At 30.7% G+C, this 21,115-nt stretch overlaps 1 protein-coding gene across 1 annotated transcript in view; it reads left to right on the top strand.

The window, feature by feature from the left end:
- LOC129961088 (bifunctional peptidase and (3S)-lysyl hydroxylase Jmjd7-like) overlaps positions 1 to 19,269 on the top strand; it is a 76,266-nt gene extending 56,997 nt beyond the window's left edge. The window contains exons 8-9 of the mRNA XM_056074910.1: positions 16,333 to 16,425; positions 19,035 to 19,269. Of these exons, the coding sequence (XP_055930885.1) occupies positions 16,333 to 16,425; positions 19,035 to 19,144 (203 nt within the window). The 3' untranslated portion in view covers positions 19,145 to 19,269. The remainder of the gene's footprint in view (positions 1 to 16,332; positions 16,426 to 19,034) is intronic.
- Positions 19,270 to 21,115: the final 1,846 nt, after the last annotated feature.

A 21,115-nucleotide genomic window follows, 5' to 3' on the forward strand; every position in this document is an offset into this window, starting at 1 on the left:
ATATATAAATTTACCTTCAGTAATATCAGCTATCAAAGTTTATATTTAATACTTAAATTTATACATAAAGATTTACAAAGCCTGTTGTGATTGTAAATCTTTGCTGTTTCAAATGTAACATTACTGGCAAAAGGTATGTATTTTATGTATAACCTTCACAATAACTTTAATCCTATTACCATTTAGTGTTTATATATAAAGTATTCTTTACCAGCACCAATTTCATTTTAGTGTTAAATGTATATAAGGATATTTTTGAACATGCAGATTTGTTTGAGACTTCAGATTATGCTGAAAACCATTTTTTATAAGTAGATAATAAAGTTGTTGAAAAAGTTTTAGATGAATTAAGTGATAGCATAAAGAATGCAATGTGTTAAAACCCTACAATATGATGACAAACTGCAAAAATATATGAATCTCTTTTAAGATTTAAAATTTATCAGAAAGATTATAAAAGATTTTTTAAGTGTAGGGAAGACGCATGGTGTTTATAAATCTATTATTAGCCTTGTTCATGTTTTAAATACTCCGCTGTTTAATAAAGTATCTCTGTGACTGTTTGCTGATGATTATAATATTCTTGATGATGATATTTCCACTTTGGTTAGATTAATATAAAATGATCATGTCAGTATCTTAACATATTAACTGCGATTTTTTAGTTTTTGGCCGAGTAATTTATGTATATGCCCAAAATTTGTGTAACTATATAATTATTTTCAAACTGTGTTTTGTTTTGAAAATCTGAATAGGGTATCGTTATAAAATAATCAATAAAATCATTTTAATTAAAAAAAAGACTAGGTAAGTTCGTTACGTTAACCTTAAATTACATATTTACTAGATGTCCTGAAATAGACTGACTACTTCTAAAAATGCATAACAAAAAAACGATTAAGGTTAAAAAAACAATTTTTGCAGCAAATTCATGTAACAGGGCGTAAATTTTTCCTATCGTAGGTTTGGTTTTAGTTCGAAAAGTTAGCCTTAGATGGCTCTGCAGGTCCCTTTTATCGTTTTTTTCCGCGTGCAAATCATTAAAATACGCAAACTCAGGAGTTACTATTTCGAGTTTAACAGGAATGTTCTGTGATTGAGCGAGTAGTAGAAAACTGAACAGCAGATTCTGTAGGAAAATTTGAAAATGACGTATTCATTGGAGGAAAGGATTTTTCTTGTATTGGAATTCCATAGATTGGGGAAGAGTATTACTACAACATGTTGAAGCTTTCAGTGTGTTGCGGATGAGAAAGTGGACGACACCGTTCGGCTTTTATAGAAACAAATGTACAGACCGTTGGGGAAACAATCGCACACACCCCTAAAAAATCAATCCTAAAAACTGCAGCCGCATTTCAAGTGAGCAAATCGGCGACGCATAAGATAATGCGTGAGTGCTTAGCTTTTTTCCCGTACAAAATTCAAGCACGGCAACCGCTTCCTACCGCAGCCTTAGAAAAAAGGATCAGTTTTGCGAATGATTTGTTGACAGGATTGATGGTGGCAATATTGATACGAACTCTATAGTTTTCAGATGATGGACATTTCTAACTCGATGAAAACGTCAATAAGCAAAATTGGCAAATATTTGGAACTGAAAACCCGCATGTGTATGTTCAATAATCACTCTATTCTCAAAATGTGACTGTATGGGCAGTTGTCTCCAATTGGTTTTTAATTGAACCCCCTACCCCCCCCCCTTTTTTTTTTCTTTCTTTCTTTCTACTTTCAAAAAAATGTCTAACAATTTGTCCTATTATGATATATGATTGCGGTTGATGGTGGACATTTCGAAAATATTGTACTGTGATTTTATTTTATTAAAAGATTTCGGAAAAGTTGATGGGATTTTCAATTATTTCTTTATTTACATATTTACTGTCTGCAGTGCCATTTATCGACAACTTTTTGAACTAAAACCTAGTTTTCGAACTAAGGATGAAAATTTTAGGGTCTGTAACATGAATTTGCTACCAGATTATTATTATTATTACTTTAACCGTTTCCCTATTATGCATTTTTGAAAATCGTCAGTCTGTTTCAGGATACCCTGCATGTACGGTATTTCATTATAATATGAAAATCAAACCATATATAAATTCCTCAAATATGAGTTCTGTTTCATTCAACTTACACACGAATTTCAAATTTGTTAGCTTGTTGTAAAGAAATGAAGCGCAGAATACACATTTTCTGCTAAACACAATACTCTGGTATATATAGTGTTACAAAATTTTTCTACAAATATCACCAATCAATCGTAATAACGCAACGCATTTAATCGCTAATTCAGCAGCTTGCTTGCTGTCTAATCCTCCAATTCCCCCGGTCTTGAGTGCTTGCTTTTTTTTATAGACTTCCCACAGGAAGTGGCGTAATCTTGGGAAAGTTCCAGAACTTTCTCCAAGCTTCAAGGAAAAACTGGTCTCAGTGATATAATGTTCAGACCATCTGGAGTCTTCTAGAAGATTCCTTTCGTCGCTAAGGTCGCCATCATTTGTCGGCATGTCAGAGATACGTTTTATCACTTCGTAATGATAGAATGAAACTGAACTGTCAGGCGTACCACATTTACTTTTGGCGCCGAGTGGTATATATAAAATTCAGAAATCTCCAAATGAGGGTCGTTACAATTAATGGGTTAGTTTAATTTTCATTCTTTTTATACCACAACATATTATTTTAATTTCTTATGTTGTTATCATGTAAATGTAGACTTTTATAAATTCTAAATAGGAATTAATGGAATTGTAATAACCTATAAACAATACTTATTCATAAAATTTTGAATACTTATATTGTAGAATATATCTCGAAGTGATCTGAATATGCTTTTTCTTTTTCATTTTGCGTTGAATATTTAAATAAATCTTTCTACTTTTGACAATTTCGTGCTACAGTTCATAATTTTTTTATGTATTCTTCAAAGCCACAGTTTATTTGCAAAGAATGCAAATATGTCTTTTTTTTATATAATTATATCCAGTTACTAAGAACCCTGTTTTTTCATTGCACTACTTTCCAGCTGCTTTTGCTCTTCAAGTGACAAACTGTGAGAAAAGCTGCAGAAGTGTAAAAGTCAATTTCAACAGAGAGAATTTTCAAAAAATTTGCTCTCCAGGATATCAAAAATGTTGAGAAAACAAGTAGATCGATCATCCAGTGAGCTATCTGTACCACATAAACGTCGGCGTGTTATACGATTGTCATCTTCGATTCTGATACTGCATCTAATAATTCACTGAAGAATATCAGAACCAGTATTTCTAATTAATGTTTTGATCCTCGAGGCAACCAACCCAATACTGTATCCTTCACGAGTGTCCATGGTTGCAAACTATCTAATGAGAATATGCAAAACTCTTAGTCAGAAATGAAATATTTGAATACATAAGTGATCAAACAAAAATGTATGCCACACAAACAAGAATCACTTTCAGACTTGTAGGAAAATGGATACATGTTTTCATAAGGAGGACGAAATAATGCGATTATTTGGACTGATTTTGTCGATGAGATTGGTAAAACTTCTATCTATGTATATATTTTGATCCCAGGATCCGTTGTTTACTCAAATATTCCTGCGGAAAGTAATGAGTAGATACCGGTTTGAAATTCTGCTGAAAATCTTTCTTTTCACTGACAGTGCAAAATATAATGCTTCCATTTGTCTCTTAAAGGGTGGAATTTATCGTAGACGAATTGAATAAAAAAAAAAAAAATTTAACATAATCCGGTTGAAATATGCATTGACGAGATTTTGACCATATATTGACAAAAGAGACGGGATAAAGATATTTAAATCGTGCTACAGTAATAGTTAAACTTTTTTAAGTGTCGCATTTACATCGGCAAATCATTGGATAAAGAAAATACCACACAACAAATTTTGAAATAAATTTATGTGATGATATGTTTGATAAATGCCATACTTTATGCACAAAAATTATTACACCAATGTGGATTTTGCCAAAAACCTCATATATTTTGGTCAAATCACAAAGGTAATCCACATAAAGTTGAGACAGCGAAGCCAAATCGCGGATAAGTTGTTGCTCTAGAAAATAGTCAGAGAATTACAATCTTGAAATGGAAAGACAAGAGATATGTTTTGGTTGCTTCTACGAAACATGCTAACAAAAAGGAGAATATAACAACAAAAAGGAGTTTGTTGTAAACCAAAAAAGGTAAGAATTGATAATAAGGGAAAAACTGCTATAATAAGGGTTGATTATAATAAGGGAAAAACTGCTGCTGATTTCTGATAAAATGAAGGGCCACGATAACCTGGTGGTGAGGTTTCGGCTTCGAAAACTTCAGGGCTTCAGGTTCGAGACCCGATTTCACCGAAGAACCGCCGTGTAAGCAGGTCTGGTGCACGCTAAATTCGTCGGGGCCGAACGTCCTTCCGCTAGTGTGTTGTGGAAGTTTGGAGAGGGGGTAACATCTCAGGTGTCGTTCTCGTCATCTTACCTTTGGTTCAGAATAACGAAGTCCGTCCCAAAATAGCCCTATTGTTGCTTTAAATGGGACGTTAACATGACTTAACTAAACTAAACTCTGATAAAATGAGTACTTGAAACAATCCATTGAGGAGAAAAATAAAATAGTATAGAAAGTTAGTAATCGACCATTTTTTGAATGCTTCCGTTAAAATGCATTGCATATGTTCTAAACTGTAACGGCAAGAAAAATATCACAACATGCAGAAAAAATTGGCAGATGTTCTTACACGGCATTCACACAAGGAAATTCCAACCTGTGCTAATACATGGAGAACTGTTCACAGTTTTCAAAAGAAATGAAGAAAGGCGCATAAAGCTCAAAAATATTGCGTTGAATATTATAGCACAAACACGTTAGCGAGAAAATCCACAAAACTGGTCGTTACTTACTATAATATGTGGAAATATCAGCCACATCTTTGCTTAGAATGCTTCAATTAACTCCAATAAAATTATGGCGTCAATCCTTTTTTAATTGCAATTAATTTATTAACTCTTGACAGTGCCGGTCTCACATAATCGATGTCGCCCAAACAAAAAATCCACTATCAATCCCTAGACATTGACGTCGCCTTGATGGGAAGTTCACTATCAGTATCCTGGGACTAACGTGAGGCTCAACGTATTAAAGTTTGTTGAAGTGAGTGAAAGGGTATGGGAGTTATGGATGAGAATGCATGCAAGTGAAGTTGCAAAATTTAATTATGCATTGAAACGATCAATTTTCTGAAAAAGAAGTAGCCATTGAAAATTTGCTACAAAGTTTTTGTCAATCATTTTTTTTTTAAAAGCACGAATATTCACTTTTCGATCAATCCAATTTTCATATAACGGAATTTTGCAAGATAGGAAAAATTAAAACAATAAGAAAACAAACTTATTCTTATTAAACGTAAAGGAAATTTAAGAAAAGCTAATGATAAACATTTTTTGCTTGAATTAGGTATTGAATATTTTAAAAATATTAAAGGAAAAAAGTTTCCTGAAATAATTATTATTATGCCCTCCCCCCCAAATAAAAATCTAAAAACTAATCAGATTTAAAGAAAAATATTCTGAAATTCAAAGTGGAATTACTAATGCAACTTCCTTGACTTATGACAACTCCAGTGATATCTTATAAAATGCATCTTCCAATCAACTTCTAAGTCACTATGATCTAATTCTGCAGATGTTGGGTTTTGTAATCGCTAAGATCGGGGATGCTCGATTAGACACATTAAATTTTTTTTTATAAGATTGTTTTTTTTTGTTTTTTTTCGAAGGTGAAATAATCAGTAACTCTGAGAAATACACTAGCAAAGGCGAACATGGGGTGAAATACATCTTTTTTATCTTTAATCTTACATTTGAAGCAACAGTTTTTGTAAGTTTTATGTATAAAATAAACCTTAAATATAATGTCAGTTTTGATACTTGATATTATTGAAGGTAAATTTATACGTTTGATAGCTCTCGTTGACTTACTTAAGGAGCGTAAATACTTGGCATACTTAAGAAATTAAACCATGAGATAGAATAGAATGTTTATTAAAATAATGTCAACACTTTTAATTCAGAAAATAATTCAATCTTGAAACTTAAAAATAAAATCTATTTCTTTAACTTGAAAGAATTTTTCTTCTAAAGCAGTCAACTTTAAAATAGTTGTACGCTTTGCAATTCTTCAAAATGATTCTATCAAATTCCAAGTTTAAAATAGAGAATCGGAATTCCAAGTTTTCTTGCGTGATGAAAATTTTGAAATTAAAACTCATTCGCATCCAAAATGTTTTTCATGCTACTTCTCTTATATTTTATTCATGCAATCTTTTTCGTCGTTGGAAAAGTTATGTTCAAAATGCAGAAATAACTTAAATGGTAATGCAACCATTTATAAGTGGTGGTGGCTTTTATAAGTACTTTATACCATTATACCATTGCAATAATGGTTTTGCATTATTTATATCAGGGTGCGTAGCGTCATGAAAAGTGCTTAAAAAGGCCTTATATTTGAAAACCATTTTTAAGCACCATAAAAGTGCTTAATTTTCAGAAAAGGTCCTTAAAAAGTGCTTTTGTTTTGTTTTGTTTCCCCACAAGATAAAATAATGATAATTCGAAATTATGGTTGCGAAGACTTGTTTACCGTATGTATCAAAAAAGGAAACAAACAAAGGGGAAGAATTCGAAGAAGTATCCCAAAGGTTCTAGCACATCTTAAGATAACGCTTACTGATTTTTTTTTTTTTTTGTTCCCTTTTTCTTCCATAATGTGCATTGTCATTTATTAAAATACTGGAATAGTTATATGGAAGGGGCAGTACGAAATGCGTACCATGTTATACTTATTGCGAATCGAAAAACATTCCAATTTCAATTTTTAATGCTTTAGATGTTGAAGAATTTATTTAAGTCACGCCTGGTAAGTAGATATTTAAAGTTTTATGTGTTGTTAAAGAAGAATATATGATATGGTTCGATCAACCGAAAATATGAAAATAGCAGGATGAATTGGATGCGCCAAAACGATTCTATCGAACATGGAAAAAACTGCTTTAAAAAACACTAACATATTCAATGATTATTCTCATTAGTGTTTCGTTTTGGAGCAATTGTTTGAACGATCTACTACAGGTATTCAGCGGTACTATATTGAATTGTATTTAATTGCGGTATGAAATTACGTTAGTCGATTACGTAAAATCCAGTATGATGGAATTTTAACTTGAAATCTTAAATTTTCAATGATCGTGATATCTTTCGCAATATTTTTTGTATGTCCCCATCCATTTCAAGATTTTTATTTGTTGGACTAATCTTACCAAATTTGTTTTGGTTAAGAAAAAAAGAAACTGTTGGACCTGTTACTTAAATATTTTTTTAAAGAAATAAAAAAAGGAGAGGGGGTACAATTTTTTTTTCAAGATTTAGATTCTATCATTTTATAATGATTCTTTTTTCTTTTTATAACTTTTATAGAAATTTTTCCCCAATGAAAATCTTTCTTTATATATAAAGTCTTGCCCTGAACAACGCCCAGCATAAAGCCATTGAAGTTATGTGCATGAAATTTGTGAAATTATTTTTTGGGTATTAGAGACTGACTAAGAACGGATTTCTCAAACTTTTAATTCGAAGTTCAATTAAAAAACAGAATTTTAATGTGTTTTCATCATAACTTCAAAGTATATTATCGCATGAAAATTATTTTATCACGTTTTTAAAGGTTAAAAATAATATAAATAAATAAAGGTTATAAATAAATAAATAGTGAAAAATAAAAGTTTTGTTTGGTTGAATGTAATTTTTAAAAAAATAATTTCTGAGAAATTAGTTTTGGACACAGTTTATAGCAAAGATTTTTATTATAATGAAATTCAAAATGATATTGTTTCTTCAAGTCGTTGAATCATATTATTCCGCAGCTGCTAAAATTGTAATAAAAGGGGGGGGGATGCTTTATTTGCTTTTATTTAATCTGTAAAAAATTTTATAGCATGTTCATTGAATAAAATTCTTCATCTGTTAAATTTTGAAGTAATGCGATATATTGTCTCGAGCTGGTTTCAAGAAAACTTTTTTAAAAATGCTTCAATTGGCATTTTTACTTTCCCGTATACAAAATTTAGAGAAAATATTGCAATCGTCAAAAAATTGGTACTCGAGATTTTAATGAATCTCCACGTTTCATACCTCCTTGAATTCAAAAACACATTTTTGAAAAATGTCTGTCTTTGACAAAGATAGCATAAAAACACTTTGAGCTAGAGGGATGAAATTTGGTATATGGTCTTCACATCAAACTTGCAAATTTCGATCAAATTTTAAGGAACGTCAGTTCAGAGGAAATCTGTTTACCTGTCCGGCTGTTCGAATATAAGTTAGCAGGGTAATTACAAAACGAAGAGAACTAAATCGAATAATAATAATAATAAAAAACGAAGAGAGCTTTTGATACGCAGATTTAATATCTATTGTATAAACATCTGCCAAATTTTGACCCAAATCCAACTGTTCTTTTAGAAATATGTAAACGCGATAGTTAAAAAATTTAATGATTTAAATATATCAAATTTGGTATGTAATTTTGTGACAGCAAGTGTAATTTTGACTCACTATTTTTGTTTTAATCAATTGGGAAGAAATTGTCTAAAACCCAAATTCGCTTTTAGGATACTTTCAACCGCCTGTCAGAGATGAATCCAAAAACACTTGCAAACGATCACACGATATATAGAATCAGTAAAAATACAGGGTGTTTATAAAGTCCCGGACCCATTTTGATGTTTAATAACTCATAAAATAGTAAAGATAGATTTAAATTAATAACATAAATTGTTAAATAGACTCAAAAAGTTTCATGACCCTTGTCAATGAACTTCCACGTTTGCCCCCTTCGTCGCACGGAGAATATCAAGTCGATAGTCAATTTCATGCCAGGTAGCGGCAAACATGTCGGCATCCACAGAGCCATTTGCGCACATTATGGCGATTAACAATGCCAGAAACATGAAAGGATGCTTCATCGGAGAACATTATGCTCTTCAGAAAATCAGCAGTATCTTCTATCTTCCTTAGTATATCTGTTGCAAAGGCCATCCTCCTAGGCCTATCGTTCGGTTCCAAAACTTGAACAATTTGAACTTTGTATGCATGCAGTCTTAATTTTTTCTTAATAACCTTGTACACCGTCGAAATTGGCATATCCTGTTGCCGCTGATCTCATATTCTAGGATTGTGTAAAAATGTCTCTCTGACACGCTCAACATCAAAATCACTTGTGCAAGGACGTCTGGAACGTTTCTTATCTTCGATACTTCCAATTTCTAGAAAATTCTTTTTCCAACGCAAGATGCTGTTTTTGGATGGAGGAACTTTTTGGTAAATTCTTCTGAAATTTCTCTGTGCTTGCACTATCGATTTAATTTCTATGAACCCCCATAAAATTTGTGCTTTCTCTTGTGGTGTATGCATTCTCCTTAATATCCGCTCGAATAAAACATCACATACAAAAGTACTACATAGAACAAACACATCAAAAGTAAACATAACATTGCAATAGTTTCCAAAAACAAAAGAGAGAAAATGCAATTAATAAGCAGACAATATTTAGAAAAGTACAGATATTTAGACTGGAAAATGAAATTATCTGAAATTAACCACACGCGCAGACGATATTTACAAAAGTAAAAATATTCAAACCTGAAAAGGAAAATATATGAGTTATTCCATCAATAAATGCTATAAGTGTGTTTATATCTTTATTATTTTATGAGTTATTAAACATCAAAATGGGTCCGGGACTTTATAAACACCCTGTATAATGTTAATATTCAGTAACTATTGTACGCCAATGACACACAAGGCATTCCCTGGCAATATGCGAGAAAGTTTTGGGAAGACGCTCTGGCTGATTTATTTCCGCTTTGCTTCTAACTACAGAGCTGATTTTTTTTTTTTTTTTTTTTACTTTGTTAATTTCTTTCCGTTATTTATGAAAACTAGGACTTGTTAAAGCATTTTCACTTCTTCGTAATATATATATATATATATATATATAACGTTTCTTCTGTAATTTTTTAAAGTAAGAATATTTTCTTATAGGTTAAAAAGCAGGTTTTCATTAAATTTTAGGAGCGTTAAACTGAAAAAAAAAAAAAAAAAAAAAAAAAAGACTTTTACTACACTTTAGAAATAAGAGGCGATAAGACGATTTCTTTTTAATCTGATCATTTGTGAACACCTCTATTATTTTCTTTTAAAAAACTTATTTAGAACATGGCATTGTTCAATCATCAATTCCATGGCAGTTTTGCCAGTCGTATGGTGATATTCATAGGAATGCTTAGCTTTATAAGATTGCAAATAAAATCACTTAATAGAATGAGTCAGTCCAGGAAGAAATTGAAATTTACTCTTTCCAACCCAGCCATTTTGGATCTAAATTGTTGTTGCTTATATAAAAATTAAATACAAAATTTGTGATCGTGCTGAGCTTCTACATCACTATCGACATTTTCAGAAATGTTGTATTTATCTAGTATTTTAATTTTAAAAAATGTTAAAAAAGCTCACAGATTTTTATTGTTAATCATATAAATGTTGACTTAATTTTTTTGGTATTAAGTTTGTTTCTTTTTTCACGTTTTTATGATCATTTTTATGCTTTTATCAAATCTAAAAAGGCATGATTTTACAATAGAAGATGTTGTGCAAATACAGAAATTAGTATTAAAATTTAAAAAACAAGCATTTAAAATTAATTTTTAATAATTTTTTTCAATAAAAACTATGCATTATTATAAAACAGAAAACAGTATATAATAAAACAGTATACTATGCTTAAAAAGTACATAGTTTACATATGCATACTTTACAAACGTGCTTAATTTTTGGGACTAATGTACTTAAAAGTATTTAATTTTTGCAGCAGTTTCTGACTACGCACCCTGTATATACTACATCGACAGTAAAAGTTTCCATATTTTAACCCATTTCCAGTTTTCTGTTTTTCGTATTTTCTTAGCCTTTTTTATCAGTGAATTGCGTTCCACTTATAAAAAAATTAAATAATAGTCAAATTTAATGTCGTAATTAAATTAATGTAGTTAATAAGGAGGACGCATCAACCGTCGCTGATGCTTCGTAGTATTTAATACTAAAATATCAAAGCAGAGAAGTGATAACTTGAGTTCACTTCTTCCATTTTTTATTTTTTTATTAGATAGTTGAAACGCGCAAGTCTATCTTTCTGCGTCTTATTGTCTGCTGATTAAAAACAGAATTGCCACTCACCTCTCACACACATCTCTAAAATACACTCATGTCCAAAATTAAGGTCACAAACATATTTTTCAAAATAATTCTAAATTGCTACCAGTGAAATTGATAGAATTAGTATTTTATATATTTTGAAGAACGGGTAACAATTTCCAATCTTTTGTTTAGAAAAAGAATTTGTAGAATTATTAGAATTAGATCGTTTAAGCGTCTGGAATTTTTGCCTGCAGTTAGGTGAATATTGCTGGTTGAGAATATTCAGATGATTACGTGAGATGGAGAGCTTTGGCAGGTTTGAAGCCAATCAATCTCAAGCGGAGGTGGCTCGATGGTTACACGTGGTATCCATGCTTTGGAATCAATTCCAAACAAGTGGTACTCTCACTAGGAAGGCTGGCCAAGACTGTCAAGACCAACGACACCTGTACAGGATCACTTCTTGACATTAAGCGCACGACAACATAGACTGACAACGGTCCCTCAGCTTGCTCGTGACCTTGCTGCTGTGTAAGGAAGAATTTCCAAGTAAATAAAGTATATAGACATCTAGCAGAGAAGGCCCTTTATGCCCGGTGTGACTGCAACCAACAGATAATTCCGGTTGTTCGGAGCCGAAGTCTTGGACATAACAAGAATGGGGGGCGTGTTCTTTTGAGCGATGAGTCGAGATTCACCACACAGTGATTTTCGCCGCATCTTCATCTGGAGAGAACAGGGAGCTCGCTATCATTCCTATTACGTAAAAGAAATCGACAGATTTGGTGGCAAAGGAATTCTTGTCTGGGGCGGTGTAATGTTTGGTAAACGTAACAGTATTACACGTTTTCGACCGCAGATCGGTATGTAAGGAATTTTTATGGACGATAAGGCGCGACCATACAGATCTCAGATTATGGATGCTTTTATTGGAGAAGAGGATATTCGCCTATTGGATTTCCCTCGAAGTCTCTGGATTGCAATCCTATTGAACATGTGTGGGAGGTTTTGGAAGAATGGGTTTTGTTACCACAAATATTTATTAACACCCTCATAAATAATATGAAAGCTCTTTTGTGAGGCTTGTATAGCAGTGCATGGTTATCACACTCCATATTAGACAGACCTTTCCTGAGATGAATGCTTTAACTCTGCTTCAAGATTTAACCCTTTTTTGATATACCTTGTTTATTAGTTCACAATTAAAATCTTTTTCATATTATGTTGCTGTATTCTTTTTCCCATAAAAAAAAAATCTCTGTACCAGTGAATAGTTCACCAGTTTTCACAGATTTTGTTTGTGACCTTAATTTTGACATTTTATTTTTCAGGTGTATTTATCAAGAAAGAAACAACTAGCATGGGTATAATAAGTCTGAGATTTCTTATTAGTTGTGCATTGGTAAATATAGTGCTAAAACGTAACTCATATACAGGATGGTCATTAGAAAAAAAAAAAGAGAAGAAGGAAAACCCTTTCCTTATATATCAATCCTTAGCTGCTTATTTACGCAACCAATCAAAAGGAAATTTCAGGAATTGCTATTTAAAGCACTTGAAATTATGATGATTTAAAATAATAAAACTCAAGGTTATAGTTACAGTAAAAAAAATCGAAATTTTCGAACGGCAACACCGCTTCTTCAATTCCAGAATTACGTATTTCTGCGACATTGTTGTATACCGAGCTTTTGTGATGGAGCACGTTTCTTAGTAGTGGAAGTAACCCTTTCGAAAAAGTGTGAACTGAGAATGAATGCGATTGCGACCACCGAGTTACTTTAGCTTCGTGGCAAGGCACTGGTGCCACTTAATTTTGAAGAAGAATTTTTGTCACCCCAATAAGTGCAGTTTCTGGAATTGACGTTCCCAGTTAAAAAGAAATATACTTCATTCGTCCATGATATCCCCAACTGCCACCTGTCATCTTTATCACATCTGATAAAGAAAAAATTGCTCAGTCGGCATACGATTTCTCGTGTCTAGGTTGCAGCATCTGGATGCGTTGAATTTGATAAAGAAGCTTTGGCAGAACAGAGCGTAGAAGTTTGAAGACTGTGTATTCAAATTACGGGCAGTACTTCTTGCAGTATGCAATGAGCCTACAGTAATCGTATTATACATTTTCTGCAGCAATTTTAACTAAAACAGATGATCGTTGGGATTGTAGTCTATCACATGCCCATCCATTTTCTTCATTTTTTCCCCCTTCCAAATAACGTTCAGTTTTTAAGGAGTATGAGTTTCGTTTTGGCTTATGATTTCATCTATGAACTCTCATTTCTTCTTCACCATTTTCTTTTCTCAGATAAAACAGCTTTATCAGTACGCCTCGTTATTTTTCTATATGTATCATTTAGTTGACACGTTTGACTTGTTTGTAAGAAACAATATTCCCACACTGTTTATTAAAGGCTTTTCACAAACTATGCTTTGCACATGGTGTTCTGGGATTGGTGTTTTTATTGTCGAATTTCTTGAATGATGCAAAGTATGTCAATGCATTTTGTTGTCATTTTTCCTATACAATGATCTTTGCAAATGTTTTACACCAGCAGTTTTTCTCAAACGTGTATCATTCAAAAGCTTTTTAGAGTTTTTGAATGCTCTGATCAATCTGCACAGGAAAAAAGTTGCGCATTCGTAATTTTTCCAGTGTTCCCATGATAGCTCTATTGTTTTAAGTCGTCACAACCTCGATCACATATCTTCAAAGTACAATATTTGATATTTCCTTTCGATTGATTTGGAGGTTAGGCTGTTAGGGGCTGATATATCGGGAGAGTTTTTGATCACCCTGTATTGTTGCTCTTTTAATTTGACGGATCTGATTTCCATGATTTAGCAGGATAGAGGCATTTCTGTCATTACAAACTATCAGAATTCTGTTTAATTTTAATTAAGAAAAATGAATGCTTCTCTTTGGTCATTGCACAGAACAGTTGTTTTAATTTATTAATTATGTCTTGCAACTTAGATTTAATAATATATAAGTTGTATTTTGAAGCTTATATTAAAAATATATAAAGCTTTCAGTTTTGGGCAGGTTAACAGATTAGTAGTAACAAAGCTTACTACAGATTTGAAAATATTATTCGATAAATTATATGCAGATGAAGTGCAGCAATATTGCTCTATAAAGACCACCCTCCTCTCCAATAAAAGTAATTGTGTAGAAATGTTTTCATAACAAGCATTCTTATTTCTGATGCAATTAATTTTAAAAATTGTCTAACGAAAAAATACTTTACTCATAAACTTTCTAAAGTTTTTTGGGAAACATGCAATTACGTTTGGATTTTTAAAAAAAATTTTTCTGGGTATTGTTATTATTTGCAAACTTTTTTTAATGGGAAATGTAAATCTCTAAACAACTCATTGGAAATTGTTAAAAAATAAACAATAATATCATATTTTTTTTTCAGTTTCTGCGACATATGACGCTTCGCTGCAAAGTTATTTATACTTGATATTATTTCGAAGTCGAAAATCAGTTAAGCCATCCATTGCTAGAAAAAAACTTTTGTTTCTAAAAGCATCTTCAAATTCATTTGCCTTAAATTGCCTTCATTTGCATTAAATTCATTTGCATTTGTCCACTGAAAGGATTTTTCATCCTTCAAGCATTTTTAAAACAGTTTTTTTCTATGTCAACTTTTCCTGGCATACTTGTTTGGCACCGAAAAATTAAAAATTTTCCTACACTTTAAAAATCCTATTGTTTTTTTTTTAATGATTTTGGTAATTTGTGTTCCTTTACCATTCAAATGTTGTCCAACTTTCTTGCCATTTTTCCATTGTTATATTAAAGCAGTATTTCTATAAACTGGTCTAAATTCAGAAAAGGCTCGCTTGAACATAGTTCAAGAATTACAAGGCTTTGGCTGGTGGGAAAATAGTTTCTTACTATGTGTTTAAAGTTTATTCCATAGCTATTCAAAATCCTCGCAAGAGAAATCCTTAGTAAAAAGGCAAATTTTTTTCCCTTTCTTTTACACTGGGATAGAGGGATGTAATTTTTTATATTGTTTTTTGGATGTATTTTTTTTTCTTCTTTCTTTTCCCTTTTCTTAATTGGAAGACTTAAAATAAAAAACGATAGGAATAGGTTTCAATTACGACGAATGGACTTTTGCCTCTTGGAGAGGTTTTCATGATTGTCCCTAGTGGTTAGTTTGACATTGTATGCAAGAGATAAAAATTCTGTGACAATGTCCATTGAAACGATACGAGTGCCTTTATTGTATTAAAATTTTACTTAACTTGTAGGAAATAAAAAAAATTTCAGATCCCTTAGTAATTGCTATGCACATTTCTTAGGTCTTACAGAAAATCAGTGTACTCGATAACTAGCAAGATTTCTTTCAGGATATTATAGTTTTTAATTTTAAAAGGTAGCAAAAGTATTGAGTTCAATTTAGGTATCATTCCATGGTGCCAATCAAATATATAAATTAATATCAACCTAATTAGTCTTCTATATAAAAATATCAGTAGCTTTTTTTGTATTTCAGATGTAATTTATTGGATCAACCAGAAGAGGTGATATTGCTTTTAAAGACTTAGAATTCTGAAAATAAAGTAAATACCTAATGTAGAATCTTCTAAATTATTTGATAGTTCAATTGTTTTGAATTATCTGAAATGTTTTTAGTGATTTATGATAGGAATCTAATTAATTTTTGAAAAAGGAAACTGAAGATATGATAAACTGTTTTATTAGAATATTTTATTTCTGTAATATTTTCCCATTTCGTTTCGTATACTTCAGAAATAATATTGCCTCTTGTGTTTGTCTACTTTTTTTTTTTTTTTTTTTTTTTCATAAGCATATTTCTTGGGTTTTATATACTTGTTTGCAGTATTTGCAACTTTTCTTTTTTGTTAAAAACTTTACATTCAATCTTCATGAAATGTTTTTCAGAAATTTTAGAATCTTGACACAAGATTCAAGTTGATAACCTAGATAACTATTAACTAGATATGAAATTATCACTCTTTCAGTGTTTTAAATTGCCAATGAATAAAGGTCTCTTCTTTCTTGTTTTCAAAATTTCTTACTGATTTTTCTGTATTTCTTACTTAGTGAACTACTGGTATAACATGAAGTTTGATTCAAAGTACCCATTCATGCGTTTATATGAGAATCTATGCAACTTACCTATTTTGAGTATTGATGGTGAGTATTTTAACTCTTACGTTACTTTTTTTACCCTATAATTGATGTAGTGCTACTCTTATTGTATAGATATCTATTTTTTTTATCTGTTCTTGTAAATTGTCTATCTTTTCATGAGTTAATTTTTACATAAGATGTGAGATTTAATAATGTATTTTTTTCATCATTAATATAACTAAGATTTCATGCGTTTATCAAACTGGAAAGAGGTTTTGAAATTCGAATCATTGTTGAAATACATTGTTCTGTTTTGATCCTTCGCATAATAATGTATCATGTTTAAAATTTTGTATTTAAGAAATGGATCAAATTTAAAGTAGAGCTGTATTTGAGACTTATCTTATATAAATTTAATCAATTGCAGACTTAAGACAAGATATATTTTTATGATGAAACTCTTGTTTCATTTTCTGTAAAACTGCAAAATTTTGATCCAGAAATACTGAGAAGTCAGCCTGATAATATCCTCTTCCAACAACAGATGGATGAGGGCCAACAGCTACTATAAAATGCATTTCAAAAATCTTGGCTAGAGAAAATGGTGAAACATTTTTTTTAAAAAATTAGATATCCCAAAGCCAAGATAAATCAATGAATCGGATAGTAATTCTCTGCCTAATTTTGTAGAATATAATTCTGGTATAATTTTGAAAATTCCAAAAAATTACCAAATCATCTTTCTCAAATTTGGATCAAAGTTTTATTCATTAGCATCAGTGGAGCACATTCAATTCAGATGGTAGAACTACAAACTGAGTAGGAACTGGGTTTTTCATTATTTTTTTCTAAGAGAAAAAAAAATTAAAGTATTTTTATTTACACATCTTTACTTAACATACAGAGGAGAGGCTGTTTTCACTTATCCATGTATGAAGTATTTCTTCTGAAAAGTGAATCTTTAGGAATAATTCTTTGCAAGTAGAAAAATTATTACTTTCCTAGAAGTTAACATTTTAAATCAACTGGCATACTTTATTTTATTATTATTATTATTATTTGTTAAAGTTACTTTTAAAGCAATTATATTCATGAACAAATAATTTGCTGCCAGATGGTTTTTATTTCGAACATTTAGTTTCTATAAACCAAGAAAGATGTATTGTATCAACTAAACAGTTCACATATTCCTGACGATAGAAGGATATTTAGCTTTTATCAAAACAAAAGTTTAGTTTTTTTAAAACTGAAATATATAGTTTCAGTTTTAAAAAAACTAAACTTTTGTTGAAAATCTGAAGCTTCATTGGAAAGTCTGCCAATTCATATTATCTAAATTTTGTCTATGTAGATTGATATTTTTGTAAAAAATTTTTAATTTTTTAAAACTTTGCAAGCTATGAAAAAAAATTTTCAACTTTACTTTGCAACTCAGCTAAATGATTGGCAATGCAGAATGATTACAGTTGTCTACAAAAACTGGATTTACGTATTACACACGCAGTAATGTGAAAATTATGATCATTTGTAAAGCATTAAAAAGAGAAAATATTGCCACATTGAAGAAAGACAGTCGAATCTCCATGGCACTGGTCTCATGATCAATAGACCTGGGTTCAAATCCCGCTAGAGACAGTGCGATTAATAGTATATGTAAATACTTAGTTCCTCGATTTTTTGTTTTCCTTTATTTCATGTTCCAGAAGATACTGGACATTTCTTTAGTTTAGCAGACACGTGTTCTGGACTTTTCTTACTGTCTCCAGAAGAGTATTCTGGAACTTTCTTTGCTTGTATAAAAGCAGAAGATTTGTCAGTTACTGTATTCTCAGTTCAGAGTTCAGTTAATAAATTGGTTTATCTCTACCTCTTGTGTGTGCCATTCAGTTCTATACTATAGCATCTATGTGACAATATCTTGGGACAAAGAAAACAGCATTAAGGATGACTTGACAACATTTTTAGCAGTACCAGTCATTTCACTTCTGTAAAGTAGATATTCCTCAAATATATAAATTCAAAAATATAAAAAAAAATATCCAATATAGTCATATAAACAATCAAACGATATTTTTTTTCGAATTTTTAATTTGAAATTCTGGTGCAATCCTTTTATAATTTGCCAAATATGTAAATTTTTAATAATTGTGAATTAAAGCTAAGAATCTGTTCACTTTTTTTGTTATTCTTTTATCCTAAAAATGTTTACTTTCTGATTTTTTAAAAAAAAGCGAAGGAGAAAGAGAGAGACCAGGAGTTTAAAAGTAAATAAATCTTAAAGAATTGAAAGATGATCTGGAGTAAACCAGATATAAAATTATTATGAAACTGAGTGATCCGATTGTTAGTTTTCAAAGAAACTTATTCTCCAAGGAATCGATAAAAGAACTGTTGGTGCAATTTTCTTGTGTTACAATAGTTCACTAAGTAAAGCAAAGAAATTATTCTTAAAAATATGTTAAAGTAATTTTTATGTGTAGTGTGCTAAATTGTACAAAAAGTGTATAATTTATTTAAAACACTATATACACTTTTACCTTGGTACAGTTATGCATCCTTTTTTACTAATTGATAATTTAAATGTGTATAATTTTTAAAAATATGTACATTATTTTTCATTTGTGAAGAAAATTGTAAAACTAATGTGAATTATTTTATAATTTTTTTTCCAGCTGCTGTAGATATACAAACCGATCTCGAGGAGAGTTTATGTCTTGAACTGACTAAAGCATCCCTTAAGAAAAATGAAAAGGATTCGCCGAAGAAGATAATTAAGAAATAAGTTGATACTGTATTGTGTGCAGTTCTGATTATAAAAATATTTGCATCAGATGTTATACAAAGCTTATTAGTTAGTAATACAACTATGTATCTTTTTATATTTGTCTTATTAAATTTATACTTTTACCTGTTTTTGATTTTCTTGAAGAACAAACAATTAAATTTCTTGCTTCATTTTTGATAATTCATAATTTTTGTGCCAGTGTAGCATAAATCTTCATTTTGTAACCTTTCATTTGCCAATTACAATTAAATTTTTTACAAAATTATATGGCAAGACAATAAAAAGTTATGAATAGGGAAATTAATGGCACATAAAGTTTCTCTTCAATTATTTTTAAATACTTCTCTTTAAATGGAAAGCGGAAGTAGCACTCTGATTTTTTTGAGATAGCCTTGGTTTGGGGGTCATAAATCGCTGGCTTATGACCCTATTGCACAAAAGATTTGTTGTGCATATCAAATTTGAGCATATTAAATTTACTTTTGAGATTCAAACATCTTCCCGTTGGATGTAGCATAGAGATTTCAAGAATGGGATGCTGTTTGAGATTTTACTATAGTTCAAAATAATGGTATTCATCCCAGAATAAATTTTGTGCAATTAAAAAAATAATAACTGGGACTTTAATGTATTAACATTGAATTATTTTAATGCATTAGGAATATTTACGGATAAATGAATGGCTATATGCGTGATGAATTGATCACATAGATGACAAAAATAGAAGTAAAAAAAATGATGAATTTGAAACATACCTTAATTTTGAAAAATGTTTTAATTAATTGTATTGATGAGAAATGCTTTGCACAAAAAATAAATTTATAGCAATTAAAATATAAATCGTTAATATTTTCTAAAAGACAAAGTAAAGCATAATCATTATTTTATTGTTTATGACAGCTACTGAACTCGGGTGTTTGTGTGATTTATAATAGAGCACGCCTTTTTTATCCACATTTTTTTTTTATCTACCCGATTGGTAGTAGCTTGAAAATTGCTACATATTAAATGGGAATTTAGCGAACAAAGAACTTACTTTAATTTACCTTTAAAACAGTAGATCTAATACAATTGTGGACATTGAAATGTTAAGTATAAATATTTATTGCCATATAAGGGTAGCAGTAGATTATGAGGCAGAAATGTCTGTGAACTTTATTTATCATAAATATAATGAATGAACATCAATAATTAATGTAATCAAATCCTATTCTAAAATTGTCATATATTTGAAGAAATTCCGTATGCATCTAAAATGCATATTATTGGAAGCGGAAAACTTCTGAAATACCACATAATTGAATTTTTCTTGAATGTATTTTATGCTGAGTTTGTGATAGAACTAACAAGTGAGTGTAACAGACTAGTCAACCTAAGCGTTAGAGATAAGTATTATGAATCGCTAAATTTATAACATCTTATATGACCCTTTTAAAATAATATTGAAAAACTTGTGAATATGCTGTTGTTATACCTTTCGTTTATGTCCCATCCCCCGATTGCTACATCCTACGGTTTGGACTTAGTCTGCTCCTTTCAAAATTTTTTACTTCCCCTTAATTTATTATTATTGCTAGAAGAAATAATGTTTTATATATGTTGATAAAAAATAATATTGAAAAACTTGTGAATATGCTGTTGTTATACCTTTCGTTTATGTCCCATCCCCCGATTGCTACATCCTACGGTTTGGACTTAGTCTGCTCCTTTCAAAATTTTTTACTTCCCCTTAATTTATTATTATTGCTAGAAGAAATAATGTTTTATATATGTTGATAAATGAAGATTAATACGATTTTGCTCCTTTTTTTATGTATTGTATACCCGTCTAGGATTTGGGAAAAAAATTGCTTGGATAGAGTAGACAGCAAGATTAGATAATCGTAGATTGAAGACCCGATTTCGTCGTATATATGGCCCTTGTGCACATTAAATCATCATCATAGGTTAGTGCTGCTCATACTGATA

Source organism: Argiope bruennichi, chromosome X2 (genome assembly GCF_947563725.1).
Source record: "Argiope bruennichi chromosome X2, qqArgBrue1.1, whole genome shotgun sequence".
In the NCBI taxonomy this organism is placed as follows: Eukaryota; Metazoa; Arthropoda; class Arachnida; order Araneae; family Araneidae; genus Argiope; species Argiope bruennichi.